This window comes from Thalia democratica, chromosome 4 (assembly GCF_965202585.1).
Source record: "Thalia democratica chromosome 4, ktThaDemo2.hap1.1, whole genome shotgun sequence".
Taxonomy (NCBI): Eukaryota; Metazoa; Chordata; class Thaliacea; order Salpida; family Salpidae; genus Thalia; species Thalia democratica.
Window position 1 is genome coordinate 57502482 of NC_139168.1, and position 16513 is coordinate 57518994.

The window sequence follows — 16513 nt, forward strand, 5'->3', positions numbered from 1 at the left end:
AAAAAGCTTGACCAACGTTGACTATACCAATGATTTTATTTCTTTTTATTTCTAAGTACTTAGTTTAATATCACAATAAATATTGAAACAATTTTTCAATTTAAATTACAACAATAAAGAAAATATAAAATACTACAGTGAAATAGTGGTTAATAAAACATTAACAGTTGAAATGACTTCAATAGCTTCTAGTGAACATATAAAGATTAGAAATAACAATGGTCCAAAGCATTAAAAAAATGCAAGTATCAAAATTAAAACTTGTAGGTGAAAAATTAGTATATGTCCCTTTTATTACTATCAAATAATTTTAATACATAAAAGTAGAGAGGCTTTTTAAACTGTTTATTGTATTTTAGACAAAATGGTATCATTATAAATAGTAAGGTAAGTTTTTGAAAAAGTACTAGTGTATACTATGGTAGACTTTCAAATAGTTTTGAAAACGTTATATTTTTATAAAATAATTACTATTTATAAACTTAATCTTTAGTTTGCTAAAAAAAACTAACTGAGTTAAAAAGCTATATTAATTAAAATAAATTTTAGTGTATTAACCGTAAATAAGTACTTATAAAATCAATAATAACAATAATTTACACAGTAAATAACAACGATCAGCTAAAGAAAAAAAAGTGCTGTGCAAGTTGATTAGTGTCTTTTGTGATTAACTTTGATTTATTTATATATTTTATACATATATCAAATAAAATTTGTTATTATATATATTTTAATAATTTTTTCTAAAAATCTATACCCTAACTGACCTTACCCAAGCTATAACAATTAAATCAAAAAAAATTTTTTTAGTTATTGTTGATCATTCAAAAAGTATAGCTGAAAAAATTTGATACAAAAAGACATTAGTGTGCAAATTATTGTTGTTATTGTATTATTCCAGTAAAATTGTTTGTTAAGATCTGTTTTAACGAACACTTAGCTAGTAATTTTTGAATTATTTAAAAAATATTCAGATGATTAAGTAAAATGGTTTGCAGTAACTGATGGTATCAGTTTAAAAATGACTAAGAAAAAAAAGAACAAAGAAAAGAACATATATACTTCAATTTTTACATTTGTACTTTCTACTTTAATTGTTTTAGTCTCTGTTCTGACTTACAGTAACTACAGAGATGATCAATCAGAGTTTTTTTCTTTTCCAATGAAAGATATTTCAAAAGAAAAAAATCACAAAAAGGAAACCACATCACTTAAAAATGTTTAAGTATTAACATTTTTTAAAGTCTTTAAACTAGTTTTTTCAATTAATGAAAGCTTTTAATTTTAGACAATTTAACTGTAAATCAATAAACACAAGCTAATTATACGTTAATTTTAAAAATTGTTTTGTCTTCTTATGGTCAGTTAATTTTCCACTTTTTCAAGCTAGTTTAAAATTAAAAAAAGGGCGGGATTGTTTAAAGTTATTTTTTTCAATACTTGACTTTGTTTGAAGTATTTTCGTATATTTCAGTCGAGGTTTTTTTATGTTTTAAAGTTAAATATTTCTTATACGCTTTACAAAATTTACATTGCAGAAATATATAAACAAATTTTAATAGTAAATCAGATTAAATTTATATCTATCTTTTTTTTTGTTCTTGTATGTTTTTTATATGTCATTTTTTTCCAGGATTTTCAAGCAGAAATGTTTGAGCTTTTCAAAAAGTATGATGTGAACGACGATAAAGTTCTATCTCTTGAAGAGTTTAAACATGTTATTATGTCTATTAATAATAAGCCACTGCCAGATTTTGACATAACTGAAAGTTCTAATGATTTTGAAAGTCATAACACAGAAATATCTAATTATGGTGAAATTATTGAATTGAAAGCAAAAATTGAAAGCTTAAGTCTTGAAACAATGAGGGAATTTAAAGAAAACAGAATTTCTGGTTCTCCAAAGGTTGAGTTTTAAAATATTATAATTGATTTAATTTTTATTTTATTCTTCTAGAGCAGATAGCAATAAACTTATATTTTAAATTACAAAATCTGACAATTCCAAATTAACATTTCATCTTTGATAATTGTATGTGATTGTGAGTCTTCTCTTTAAATATTGTTTTGTTAAACGTATTATATACCATAAATAATTTTTTAGTTAGACCTGCCAGTAACACTTTTTTATGAATTTAAGTTATACTTTGAAGTATGGCTACTTAATTAATTTTTGTAAGAATTTGGATTGTTAATTAACCAAATAAAGCTTATATAAAGCTATATAAAAAACGAATAAAAAGAAATCAAATAAAAGTCTAATTTAAGTATACTCTAATTAAAAAAAGCTAAGTTTAATTAAAATTTAGCAAAATATTTGAATCTTGAGTAAAGCTTAACATTTTAAATTTGTGTTCAAAAAAACTTTGTTCAATTAAAATTATATTTGCAATATATTAAAATTGAAATGTTTTTTAATGATTTTTATGTATACTTCTAGTTTAGTTTTAAAATAACAATCAAAGTTCTCAACCTGAATCCAAAAAGAAAATATAAATTTATTGATTCACTAATTTATTTATAAAAATTCAAACATAAATTTTATCAATAAATTTGTAAATGAATAGGTTTAGGTATTGATGTATTATATAACCTTTACTATTAATCAAACAACCTAATAGTTTACGCCATCTATACTCGCCATATAGAATTTTTTACCATGTAAATCTTAAAATATTGCTTTAGAGATTTAAAATTGATAGCTAATAGTTTGTTACTACAGATCCTAACAAAATAAGTTATTATAACATTGGCTTAAGTTTTAGTAAATGCACATATTCATCTTCTTTATCTTTTATTCTTTTTTGCAGTACTTTTTTTTACAGCTCTTTTATTAGAACTTAAATTCTTTCATTGGCTTGTTTTTAACAACAAATAAAACAAGCCATTATTTGGTAAAGAGTATTTTTTTTAGCAGTTCTAAAGTTACAAACTTATTGATTTTTTTCTGTTGATTTCTGTTGATATTCAAATATTGAATAAGGTTTTGTAATATAAAAAAGTAAATGTCTGTTGAAGCTGAAATTAAAGCATTGGTTGAGTCCTCCAAAATTGGGAAACAGCTGAAAGAAAAACTGATTGCCATTGGAAGTAAGAAGGACAATGAATTTAGTTGTTTTCAAGCTGAGATGCTTAAATTGAAGGAAGATTATAATGAAAAAAGTAGAATTATTGAAAATAACATTGATCAGATTCAAAAAGATGAATTCAACAGTAAGAGAATAGACAATATAGAAAACAGAATTACAGAATTACAAAAAAGTTTCTCAGAATTTAAGTCTGATTTTTCTTCTAAATTTAACAAGTTTGAAACTAAATTCTCCAAATATGCTGATGCTATGCAGAAAAGTGAACCAACAGAAATTATCACAAACATTAGTACCAAATTAAATTTAGTAGCAGAAAAAATAGATGCTGAAAATGAACAAAAACTGAAAGAAAAAAAGGCTTTAAATGTAATAATATTTAACATTCCAGAAAGTAAAAATCCAACTCATAGTGCACTAGAAAGTTGCAAAAATGATCTAAAAATTATTCAACAAGTATTAGGAGAAAACAAAATGAAAAAAGAAGAGTTTAAGTCACTTTATCGAGTTGGTAAAATTGCAGCTAACAAAATCAGACCAATTATAGTCAAACTAAACAATTTAGCATCCAAACACAGACTGTTAAGACTGAGAGATTTGAAAATGTTTAATGGTGAAATTGAATCAAAAATCTACATCAACCCTGACAGAACTCTCTTGGAAATTGAAGCTTTCAGAACATTGAGAAAAGAAGTTAAAATAAAGCAAGCCATCGCTGTTGAGAATAAATTGGACATAAAATATGTTATAAGGAACAACAAGATAGTTGAGACAAAACAGCCCTTTCGTTACCGCTCCCAGGACATCTGGGATTAGTGGAGGAAATCGTGAGTCAACGGGTATAAACTTATTAAGTGATAGGATTAATTTTAACACTAACAAGTTTTCCTATATAAATTGTAACAACAACTATTTAAAAGTTTGTTACACTAATATAAGATCTGTTTTAAATAAATTTTATATTTTAGAGAACTATATAAATTTGAATAACATTGATTTATTTTTTTTGACTGAAACATGGTTGACTAATAAGGTCAACGATGCCACAGTGTGTCCTTTTAACTAAAACATTTACCGAAGTGATAGGTCTAGTAGGGGTGGAGGTGTTGCTATCCTTTTCAAAAATTCGCTTAAAGTTATTAAAGTTAAAAACGATTCTATCTCTACTAGCAACATCAATTTTGAATACCTATGTGTAGATGTAATTTTAAAAAAGATGAAATTAAGATTTTGTTGTGTCTACCTTCCTCCACTGTCTGCTAGATGCGCACTGACTGTTCAAAATGTAATCAAAATGATTAAAATGGTTTTTCCAAAAAAGTGTTCTTTTTATGTTCTTGGTGATTTTAATATGCCAAATATAGATTGGAGGATTCCTAGCACAGATTTCAATAAACCCCATGAGTGTTTTCTTAATTTTTGTACAGACAATTTTTTAACCCAAGTAATTGAAAATCCAACCCATAAGAATGGTAACATTCTCGATCTCATAATTTGCAATCATTTTGGTCTAGATAGAATCATATCACACTCAACTAATTTTCCATTAACAAACACTTGTGATCATAACTTGCTTTCACTAACAATTAAAATTGAAAACAAAATAATACCTATTGCTAAAGAAGTCTCATATGACTATAAAAAAGCAGATTTAGAAAGCATCAATGATTTCCTGTCAAAAATTAATTGGACCTCTTTATTTAAAAATTCAGAAAATCTCCAGCATTTCTACGATCAATTCATTAGCTCAATCCAAATCTCAATCAAACGTTTTGTTCCAATTTTTTCTAAAAATAACAAAAATGAAAAAATATCCATCTCATATTAAAAAGTTATTAAAAGAAAAAGCGAATCCATACAAAAAAAGTAAGACAAATAAATCACTTTTGATAAAATACAAAAACAAGTCTAAAGAATATCAATTAGCTGTTAAAAAATACAACTTTGAATATGAAAACAAATTCTGCAAAAACCCAAATTTAAAAAAGTTTTATAGCTACGTGAAATCTAAACTTAAGTTAAATAATTCCATACATCTCTTATATGATAATGATAAAAACAAAACAGTAACCTCAGATTTTGAAATAGCAACACTTTTTAACATAAATTTTCAAAAAGTTTTTAAAAAAGACGAGAGTTACCAGTCTTTTAAGCTACCCCAAAAGAATTGTAGTAAGATGCAAAATTTTTTCATAACCTATGAAGACATTATAAGTTCAATTAACCACTTAAAAGATAAAATCATAAGAACGCCAGAAAAAATTCCACCCTATTATATCAAGCATGTTATCCAATCAATAATTTTTCCACTTTCATTAATATTTAATTGCTCTCTAGAACTATCTGATGTTCCTAAACAATGGAAAACATCTTTTATTATTCCTGTGCACAAGAAAGGTAATATACACGATGCATTAAATTACAGACCAATATCTCTAACAAGTGGCTTTTCAAGAATTTATGAACATATTGTATCTGTAAAAATTCTCAATCACCTCTTTGATAACAAAATGTTAACTAACAAACAGTTTGGTTTTGTTCCAAACCGCTCATCAACCATTCAACTGTTAACATGCTTACATTCTTGGTTAGTTCCTTATCTCAAAAATGAATTTACTAAAGTAGTTTATACGGATATTCAAAAAGCCTTTGATTCAGTATCACACAAAAGATTATTAAAAATTTTAAATCAGTATGGGCTACATGAAAGCTTAATTGATTGGTTTGATAACTTTTTAAATAATAGATCACAAAGAGTACTCATCCTTAATACGCTTTCTGACTCTTTAACAATCTACAGTGGAGTACCACAAGGTGGTGTAGTTGGTCCCCTTCTCTTTTTAATTTATATTAATGATATTTGTTCAAACATTGATATTAAAAGTGAGTTAAGCTTATTTGCAGATGATGCCAAAATCTTTAGTCAGTCAAATACTTCATTACAACTATCTTTAGACAATATTTACATATGGTTAAAAACAAGAAAACTAAACTTAAATCCTAGCAAATGTAAAATTCTAACCATTAACAAAAAAGAATCTTCTCCAACTGACCTCTTAATCAATAACATCAAGTTACCAGAAATTAAAGTTTTTAAAGATTTAGGAATTTATATTTCCAAAGATTTGAAATGGAATGAACATATCAACTATTTATATAAGATTGCAAAAACTACATGTTATCAAATATTGAAAAGTTTTAAAACTAATTCTGCTTCAATTCTGACAAAACTATTTAAAACATACGTTCGCCCTAAACTTGAGTTTAGTACCCAAATTTGGTCACCCCATTTAAAAAAGGATATTAACAAAATTGAATCTGTGCAAAGGAGTTTTACCCGTCATATTTGTAGTCGTTGCAACATATCTTATACGTCATATAATGATAGAATGATTAAATTTGGCTTGAAATCACGTGAATATGGAAGATGGGAATTTGATTTATTACTTCTTTACAAAATTATCAATGGCAAATATAAAAGTTTTTTTATACAGTTTTTTATTTTTTCCCAAAATAAATATCAACTAAGGGGAAATAATTTGAAAATAAAATGTAAACATGATTTTCAAAACAGTCAGTGGCAAGGCGCATTTTTTCACAGAGCAAAAGCTATGTGGAACAGACTACCTCAGGATATAGTATCTTGTGAGAGGGTAGAACAATTTCGTTTAAAGCTAAAAAGATTTGATTTAAATACAATAAATACCAGTAAAATTCACTAATTTTCCACTGTAACAAAAGAAAAATATTCGTTTCCCTACGCCTCCCCCCTACAAACTATTAGTTTACTTATATATTTTGTAGTTATGAATTTTGTTTTATAAGCGATGATTTTAGACAAACTTCTTTACTGTGTGTACTAAGTAATATATAAATTTGAATTTTTTGAACTGAATTTTCAATTTAGTTCATTTGTTTATCATATTGTGTTTTTTGTGTTTTCATTTAAATTATGTTTGTATATATATATATATAATTTATCTTAAAGTTTTGAATATAAGTTTATTTTCTTTTTCTCTTTTTGTGTGTCCTGTTTAAGTGGCTCAGGTTTTGATGCCTGAGTCCAACATTGCACAATAAACAATATAATAATAATAATAATAATAATTTATCTAAAACTTATATAGTATTTTTATAATTTTTGTATTTTCTATTAGTTTGCTCTTAAAATATGTACTTGGAAATCCTTGGTTTAAAAAAAATTAGTGTTGATGCAAAGTTTACAAATACTTTTAACCTTTTAGTCTTTATTTATTTGTTTGGATAGTTATTAACTAATGTAGTAGTAATGTTTTAATCACCTGTTTTATATGGTTTGTGCAGTTATTGATTAAAAAAAAAATTCAATGTAGTTAAAACATTAGTTTTTAGTTTTATTATAAATATAAAAAAACTACTAAAATAAAATATTTGCCGTCATGTTCATTTAATTATCATTAGGGAAGTTAAATTGAAAGCGGAAAGCATAAAGCATTACTTTTATACTTAAAATCAATTGATAAGAAAAACTTATTATTCAGTAAATCTTAGGACTGTCTTTACTTGATAACCACTAATAACATCAGGTGGCAAACATCTGAAATCTAACTAAAATAAAAGTATGGTAGTTTACCAAGTCAGCTGCTGTTGTAAAACAAGCTATATAGGATTGACAACAAAACAATGAGGAAAAAGGATAAAAGAGCTTGTCTTAAAGAGATAAATTTTGCTATTCAGAAAAGAAGTATGATAAACCAGTTAAAGTTCTAGATGCTTCAAAACGTCTATTGCAGAACATTTGGTAAAAAACTCAACGTGTGCAAACAGTTATATTTTAATAGAATTAAAATGATTAAACATTGTAGGAATGTTTTCGATTTGATTAAACTAGAAGTTTTTTGTATTTTACTAATTATATGTATTATACTGTTTTTTTTATTTTTGTAATGCTTTAAATGTCGTGTTATAGTCATTATATTAATGTATAGTTTTAATATGGGCTAATTATAATGTAAGTACGTTTAAATAGTCTAAATTGTTACTTTTTTTTTTCTTTTGTTACTCTTTTGATTACTTTGTTACTTTATAAGTTTGTACAATCTTATCTCTTATTAGCTTTGTAGTCTACTGATGAGAATTTCTCGAAATATATTTGGTTTACTGAATTGTGGGTATTCTGTATCTTATTGTATAATTATGACTTCTTTTATATATTTTTGATTAGTTTAGAATTTCCAATGTATGGTTACTAAATTATTTCTGCAAAATTCTGCAAAATTATTTTACTAAAATACTTACTTATATTGATTAGGCTGTGTCTTTGTTGTTCTACTTGCTTTGGTTGTTTGATTATGTACTTTAATAGTTTGATTCAAACTGTCTAGTGAATTTTATGGTTGTTTGGTTTTTTTTCAATTAAAAGTTAATTTTCTTCTTTATATTTTGTTAGTATAAATATAGAGCAATCATCCACTTGCCTCAGATACATTGTGTTTGAGTATTTGGTTTTAAAAAAATTGTTTAATGTTCAATACGCCCATTAGAGTATTAACTAAAAAAGGACCAGAGGACGAGACCATTGGGATTCCTTTATATATATATACATATTACTTTATTTAGAAATCATAAGATATATTTTACACAAATTTTATAAGTTTTAGCAATAGTATTTTTTAATTGATAAAATAACTGCAAGTTTTTCACGAAACTATCTAATTTTTAATGTTTAATGCAAAACTTATCTGTAAAATTTTACACTTATTAGGTTTAAAATATTTATAATTCTGGGATAATACTAAAAAGTTCCAATTTTTAAATTTATAAATTTCTTTAATGCTTAAAAATAAACTATCCTTTAAGCTACCATTGATAATTTTTTTTAAAAACTTAATGTGTGTATGAGTTTTTTAATTATGCTAAAACAGTTTCTATACTTTTTTTAGTCTGAAAATGCAGACCAGTACAAAGGGTTACTATCTTGGAACGAGGTGAACAAAGCGAAGATGGAGATAGAGGCTGATCAACTCGCTATTTTTCTTCCAATTGAAACATCATATAGTGTAGGATACACATACTGGATCTTTCGACAATCAGAAGAAAACAATAGCACATCTCAATTTTTTTACAAGTTATTGTGTTTTTCAATGAGTTAAAAATTTTTGTAACCTGCCAATTAGGTCCTTCGAAATTTTAATATATTTTGAATTTTAATTGATTTCTAATTTTAAACATTTAATTTCATACATTTATAAATTTTTAGTTATACTGATTCAAAGTTCATTTTATTACTTACTTGTTTAGTATTTACAAACATTATATTTTTAATTAAGAATAACTAAAGTATATTAAATAGTTTTGAGGCAAATAGCATAAAGTAGTGATAAAAAAATGAGTTATAAGTGAAAAGTTAAGTTTCAGTGACTATACGAAAAAGCAAAGTAAAAAATCCTGCTATAAATGTTGCAAAATTTAGATTAAGTATAATTTATTTTAAGTTACAATAAAAATATCGAAAAATTAACTTTTAACCACTTTGAATTTTTAGTTTTTGATAGAAATTAAGATAACTTCAATTAGTAGCCAAATTAATTCTAACTAACAATACAGTTTAACAAATTTATAAGCTAAAATAAATAATATATATTTTTTTAAATTTAACATACTGCTAAATTAATTGGGTTTTATTAACATCAAGCAGAGAAAACGATTCGTAATCTGAATTTTAATACTCAGGCAACCCACGGCGTGGAATAACGACCCTGCAGTTGATGTGATATACAAGTTGTTGCAAATGCTTCACCCCCAGCCGTTTGTTTACACGAGATTTAGCCCAGGCGGAGGTGCTGCAGTAGTAACTGCAGTCAATGAAAACTACGTAACTATTCATTTCAGGTAGTATTTCCAGCAGTATGTTGTTTTGTAAATTTTTATCTTCTTTTTCAATAGTAGGTTTTAAAATTGAGCAAATTAAAAACAGGTTGCACTGCGAGTTTCAGTTAAACAAGAAACCTGAAAAGCCGTTTTGGTTTACTCCAGCGCAGTTTGCTGGACAAATAACTATTTCAAAAGACGGAAAACACGTCGACAACTTTCATTTACACGTTCCAAACAAACGGTTAGCAAGAAATTGAGAAAGCTCTTCATATGTAACATTTATACAAGTTTCATCAATTTTGACGGACTTGTTTGATAGAAAAGTTTTTTACATAACATCAAAGGAGCTTTTATTAATTAAGATAATTTTTAGTTACATTTCTTATTAAAAAAAAAAAGTTACTCGAGTAATCTTATATACAAAACTTATATAGAAATATTAGCTAAGAAAAATAAAAAACAATTTTAAAATACTAATTGCAACTTAGATAACAATATTTTTTATTTTGACAATTTTTTTTAATACGATTTATTTCTAAATTCTTTGTCAAAAGATAAATAAAATATAAAACAGTTTTAAAGAATGTTAATACTTAAATTGATTTTGACGTAGATATACAAGGTTACAAAAAAGCAAGCTATTTAAGCTAGAGTTAAGAACGAATAACTTTATAGATTAAGTATTAGCCACACACAAGTAGCAATTAATAATATATAAACCTACTTTCGTTCTAAACTTTAGTTTAAAAAACTTGCTCTTTTTATAACCTTCCATAATTACTTCGTAATCTATTTTAATTTGAATTTTAACGTTCTAACGTTTTAACTTCGAAACGGTTTTAAATTTCATTTAACATTTACAAATAATTTGGATACCGTTTAAAAAACCTTAAATATAAAAGTTTTTCTAATAGGAAATATAGTAATTTAAAGTTGCAAATGTGATTTGAATGACAACCAAAATTTTTATTTTATTTTTTTCTGTTAGTTAAAACTATTTTAATTGTTATAGCAAGCTGAATGTAGACATGGAGTGGTTTGTAAATAACAACGATCACATGTCAAGTAGTCAAGATAGCGATGTCATAAGCGAAATGGAAGCGGATTTAGGCTACCTTCCTTTAATGACAATAAGTAGTGATCAGCCTTCGTCCCCTTTATTTCTAGTTGATGAGGATGGTAGTGTTATTGACAGACGGTTTGTTTTTATAACTTACGATTTCAGCAAGTGCTGTTTGCACCTTTTTTTGAGTGCAAAATAACAATATGTTAAGAATATGTCTTGTATATAGTTTGAAAGCGTTTTAAAGTTGGTTCTGTTTATAAAAATAATTAGACTTATTTAGTTTGAAGTTTTTAATATTTGATAGTAGTTTATTAAACAAGTTTGATAGGTCGTAGCAATCAAAATAAATTGTACTCTTTGTATTATTTCCGTCTAAAACTTGAAATTAAAATAACAACTAATTTGGTGTTGGTAGTTTGACAAATGAAATTGTTGTAGAAGTATATTAAAATATTACTATACATTTAAGCTAAATACCTAATATGTAGTATTTAATAGTCAGATGTTTAAGAACTTATGAGAAATCTTAAAAGAAAAAGTAAAAAAAATAACTTTATTTTAAGTATTTATAAATTAATTTATATCGATTGAAGTTGATGCTAGGTTAACTAATAAAGGAAATATATTTTATTTATAAAACATTCGAGTTATTTTATAAGTGCACTGTATTGTCTACAAATGTTTATTATGTTTGGTTTTGAATATTAATTTGAATAGTATTAAGTTATAAAATAATAATTATAATCTATTTGAGTACATTTTCATAGAAAATTGTTATTTTCAGTCATTATTGAAGACTTTTATTCGGAGAAAATTGAACCTAATGTTTATAGTTAATCTTCTTGTCCCCTTATTTGTTTTAAAATTAGCTCAAGTAATTCGTTTTTAGTATTAAATCAGTTAAAAAGAAATTTTAAAATTATTTTTTTTTATCAATTTTAAACCCATATAATTTAAAGTTAAGTAAATGTTTTAGTTGGCTTGTTTTTCTTTTTGGGTGACCGTTATATATTTTATAAACTAAACTCTGTAGTAAACAAACTTTTATTATAAGGTACAAATGATTTACTGTTTGAAAAACTTGAAACTCATATTTTCAGAACTTTAAAGTTACAAGGTAACGATGTGGAACTTCAATTCGACGACGTAGTTTTTAACAATGCCATACCAGAAGAGCGAGCAATGAAGATTCTTGATAAAATGTTAAACAGCTTTAAAAACGTTAGTTGATTAAATTTTAGCTGACTACTTTTACTTCAAATTTTTTGAATTAAAAGATGTATTATTATACTTTTATAAGTGTACAATTTAAATGATGTTTGAATAACAGTTGTCCATAACTTAGCAATGGACGAGTTTTAGAAGACATAAAACTTTGTGAACAAAATTTATTTTTTGACTATTTTCGTAAAAGCATTTACTTAGTTATTTTAAGAATCAGTCAACAATGTTTAAACTATTTATGAACTACATGTTACACATGACAGCTACACAGTAAAGCTTAAATTTTATGGTTTTAAAATTTATCGCAGGTAGAATATTATCCGCTTGAAGAAGCCATCGAGCGGAGTGTTGCAGAGCGCAAGCACTTGCATCACGTGGTGCTTTGGGGTTCTTTAGACGATCAATCGTGCTGAGGAACAGGTAGAACTCTCCGCATGTTGGCGTTAAACAACCACAGAATCGTAAAACTTTTAAATCAAAAGTTTATCAGGTATTATATTTGTTTTTGTAGAATAATTTTTCAAAAATACTATTTATATATCCTGTATTTATCACATATTTAGTAACTTATGATTAAATTTTAACTGTCTTTAGTTATTTTTAATCAAATTAGATAACAGTTATGACTGTTTTTGAAATATAAAAAGTCTAATTAATTAAAAAAAAAAAAAAAAATTTTCAGCTCTTGGTCGTTAGTTTCTGAATTAGAAGATTACAAACACAGTTCAAAAAACAGCAAAATAACCAATGATGTTATAACACATTCACTTCAAAAATGGAATTTTCCAGTACAAACCCATATTCATCCATTTACAAACATTACTAGTATTGTAAGTTTTTTGTAATTAAAAGTTGTTTGTTTTATAGCATAATGTATGGACTACTTGGTTAATAATAAAGTATAAATACTACAACTTTAAAAATAAAACCTTAGCTTGTATTTTTTATACGTACATAAAAAATTTAAATTTTGGAAAAAATACCTTAGCTAATGTCAACTTCTAGTCAATTTTTCCTAAATATACAATAAATTAAAGGTTTCGATTCTGAACGCTAATGATTGGATGGATGAAATAAATGAATCAACTAACCAAGAAGCAGCAAATTTGTATGAGAAATTTTTGATAGACTCATTGTAATTATGTTAAATGGAAGTAAAAATTATGACGAGCATGCCTTAAACGTTTTACGAGGGTTTGCACTGAAAAAACATTTGCTTTCGTACTATTTTTCTAAAATTTATGCTAGTCTAAGTTGTATATAACTTTAAAAATATTTTATTGAGAGTTTTTTGTAATCAAGTTTAAAAGTTTTGTCTACTACTAACCTCTAACAAATCATTACTTTGAAATAACTTCTTTACTAACAATCAGTTTGTTTTACTAATCATAAAAAAAAGTGTACAATTTTTTTTGGTTTAATACAACACAATAATGCTCTATGATTTATTTAAACGCTTATTATTTATAATAAAAAAATGAATTAAAAGTTAGTAATTTGCTCTAAATAAAAGATAAATAAAAAGGAGTTTGTAAAAAAAGTCATATAAAATAATTCTAATTAATAATTAAGGTAAGGGTGGGTTTATTATAATAGGAGCTTATTAATGAACGAAAAAACTTAATGGTTTCCCAAACTTTTTTTTCAAAAAGTCCCTTTTAAAGAAACTAAAGAAGCTATGGCCCCCTCCGACAAGATTTCAAAATACAAACTACTATTAAAAACGCTTAAGACTTTTTTTCTCTCCATCATCAACTCCAGGATATCTAGTGTAAGTTTCAAATTATGACCTCATTGCCCCCTGTGGCCACTTTACTGCTCATGGCCCACTTTGGAAAACCCTGGCTTAAACTTAAGTTAAAAAAAATCGTAATATATACGTATTTAAGATGTTTAACAAACAAAAAAACTTTACTTAAAACACAGTTGGACTATCTGTAATATAGAAAAAGAAATAGAATAATCGAGTAAAAGTTTAGCATTTAATAAAAAAAAAAAATTCTAACTATAATTTGAAATAGTTATGCACATTTATCTAGCTATGTCTGTCAGGAGCGAACATTGGGGTGAGGTTTTTGAGCAGTCGTTGCTCCATCTAAAAATGAAGTATGAAGAAAAGTAAGAAAAAGTTATCTTAATGTCTTGACTATGGTTATGAAGTATAAATACTTAAAAACATTTCAATTTTAAACTTTTTGATTATATAACCGGGCGCATTCGCTGCATAGCATGGCGCAGAAAGTCATATCAGAGTAAAATTCACAATTTGCACAAAGCTTAAGATTACTCCATCACAATTGCTAATGGTGGTAACTTACTACAATCTAATTGAAATATACAATTCAGTCTAAAATTTGGTCAAGTTAACTAATGAATAATACAATTGAAACGTGGAGTAAAAAAAATCAGAAAATGAAATGAAATTTGTTTTTTGAAAAGATCATGGCTATCATTAAATTCGAACAATTTTATTTAAAACTTTTTTTTATAAAAAATATCTTTCTTTTTCCTTATTGTTAAATATTACAAAAGACATTGGCGCAAGTCATCAAAGCCATGGTTTTTAATGTAGTTAATTGAACGACAAAAAATACGCTCAAATTATTTGGTCCAAGGATCTGGTGCACGAAAAAACCTTTCAGTTATCGATTCGCACAGCACTTGGATACCTTTTAACGTCTTGTCCAGGACTGAATGTGCCTTGAGACATGCTCAAGTTAACATAAAGTTTGATTTACCACATGGGTCATCCTAATTGCTATATTTTACAGAAATTAACACAAAAAAAATTTATTCTTAGTTTCCTGGTTTATAATTTTCAATTATGTTAATTTTCTGTTTTGTTTATCTTGAATATAATCCGCCATTGAACTAGTCTGATGACTTTTGGCCCACCCTGTATTTGTTAACAATTAAAAGGTTTAGTGTCATATTATTTTTTAGTAGCAATAATTTTGTGTTTCTTTTTGTTACAGAAGCCTATTATTAAAAAAAAAAAAACAGCAATAAAGGTTAAGTGAAACTAAAAGAAAAATGAGCATCTAAATAGGAAAATTGTGTTTATGGAAAACTTTTTTAAAAATTGTTTGTTTACACTAAAAGAAGCTGCTTGGTTGCTATCTAATAGATATCCGTCATAATTATTTGATATCTAATTAGATTCCAACAAGTTCATACTTATTTTTATATTTAAGATTTTGCAATTTAATTTTGAATTATATATGATATAAGATCTAAATCTAGTGTCACTAAAACATATCTTTTCACTAACAAATTACTACATATCTAAATAACAAGTCAAATTTTAGATGGTTGTAAGATAAGTTACATATTTTTATGGCTATAAATCTTCAAACAAAAATTGGTTAAAAAACTATTTAATAAGCTGTCTCAATTCTCAAGAAGGCACGAAGTTTAATTTTCAAAGTTCAAGATTCTTTAATTCTGAATGATTGTTAATTATATTTTTCATTATATGTCTTATCATGAATTTATTCTTTCAAGAATTTATTTTACAAAGTGACTTTCGGTAAGAGACAAAATTTAAGCATTGACGAGGTCTTTGACCGAAACTTAGTTTGTAAAATAAATTTTTGAAACAATAAATTCATTATCTCTCCTCTAGTAGTTGAGATCTCTTCATTTTTTTTCTTAAAACCAAAATATATAATATGTCTTATCATTATAAAAATGCTGTCACAATCTTTTTTTTTGGACTTTTTGAACCACTTAATTTTTTTTTACTTTGATAAACGTGTGAGATAAGGCACTTTTTTACATGTTTATCTTAACTTTAAAATGTTTAAGTAAGCTAGCAGTTGACTGTTACCGTTTTGTAAAATTCAAATTAGTCTTTGAAATATGAAGGTACAACATCGGAGAGTTCAACAGGTTCCTCATGGAAGGACTGAAATAAAAAGGCAAAAAAAAACTATTTCATTAAAAGTCTATCTTCCACAGTTTTTAAATAATTGTTCTGAAGCTTTCTCAGTTAAATTTTTAATTGATAATAAATAGTTTTATTATGGGAATTTTTTTAAGTTTCAGTTTTATTGTTTACAAAAATATAAAGTTTTCGCTTTTTTCAATTTCTTACATTCGAATTTTTTCTATTAATGCAAGAAAAAATTCATTAAAAACTTGAGATTAATTGATTAAAAAATATGATGGTAATTAGTTCTTAAATACTTTAAATAAATAGTATGATAAAAAGTACATAGGTTGTGAAAAAATGTTTTTAAAGTAAAAGTTTGTAATAAAAAAGAAAAGCAATCTAAAATAAAAA

At 25.6% G+C, this 16513-nt stretch overlaps 1 protein-coding gene across 1 annotated transcript; it reads left to right on the forward strand.

Moving 5' to 3' along the window:
* The first annotated feature begins 978 nt into the window (after positions 1–978).
* LOC145834378 (selenoprotein N-like) lies at positions 979–13653 on the forward strand. The gene is made up of 10 exons (XM_082941795.1): positions 979–1219; positions 1634–1906; positions 9008–9192; positions 9798–9956; positions 10042–10179; positions 10951–11136; positions 12105–12225; positions 12537–12718; positions 12911–13058; positions 13266–13653. The coding sequence occupies exons 1-10, from the start codon at positions 1022–1024 to the stop codon at positions 13365–13367; spliced, it is 1692 nt and encodes a 563-aa protein (XP_082797921.1). The 5' UTR covers positions 979–1021; the 3' UTR covers positions 13368–13653.
* The last annotated feature ends 2860 nt before the right edge of the window (positions 13654–16513 follow it).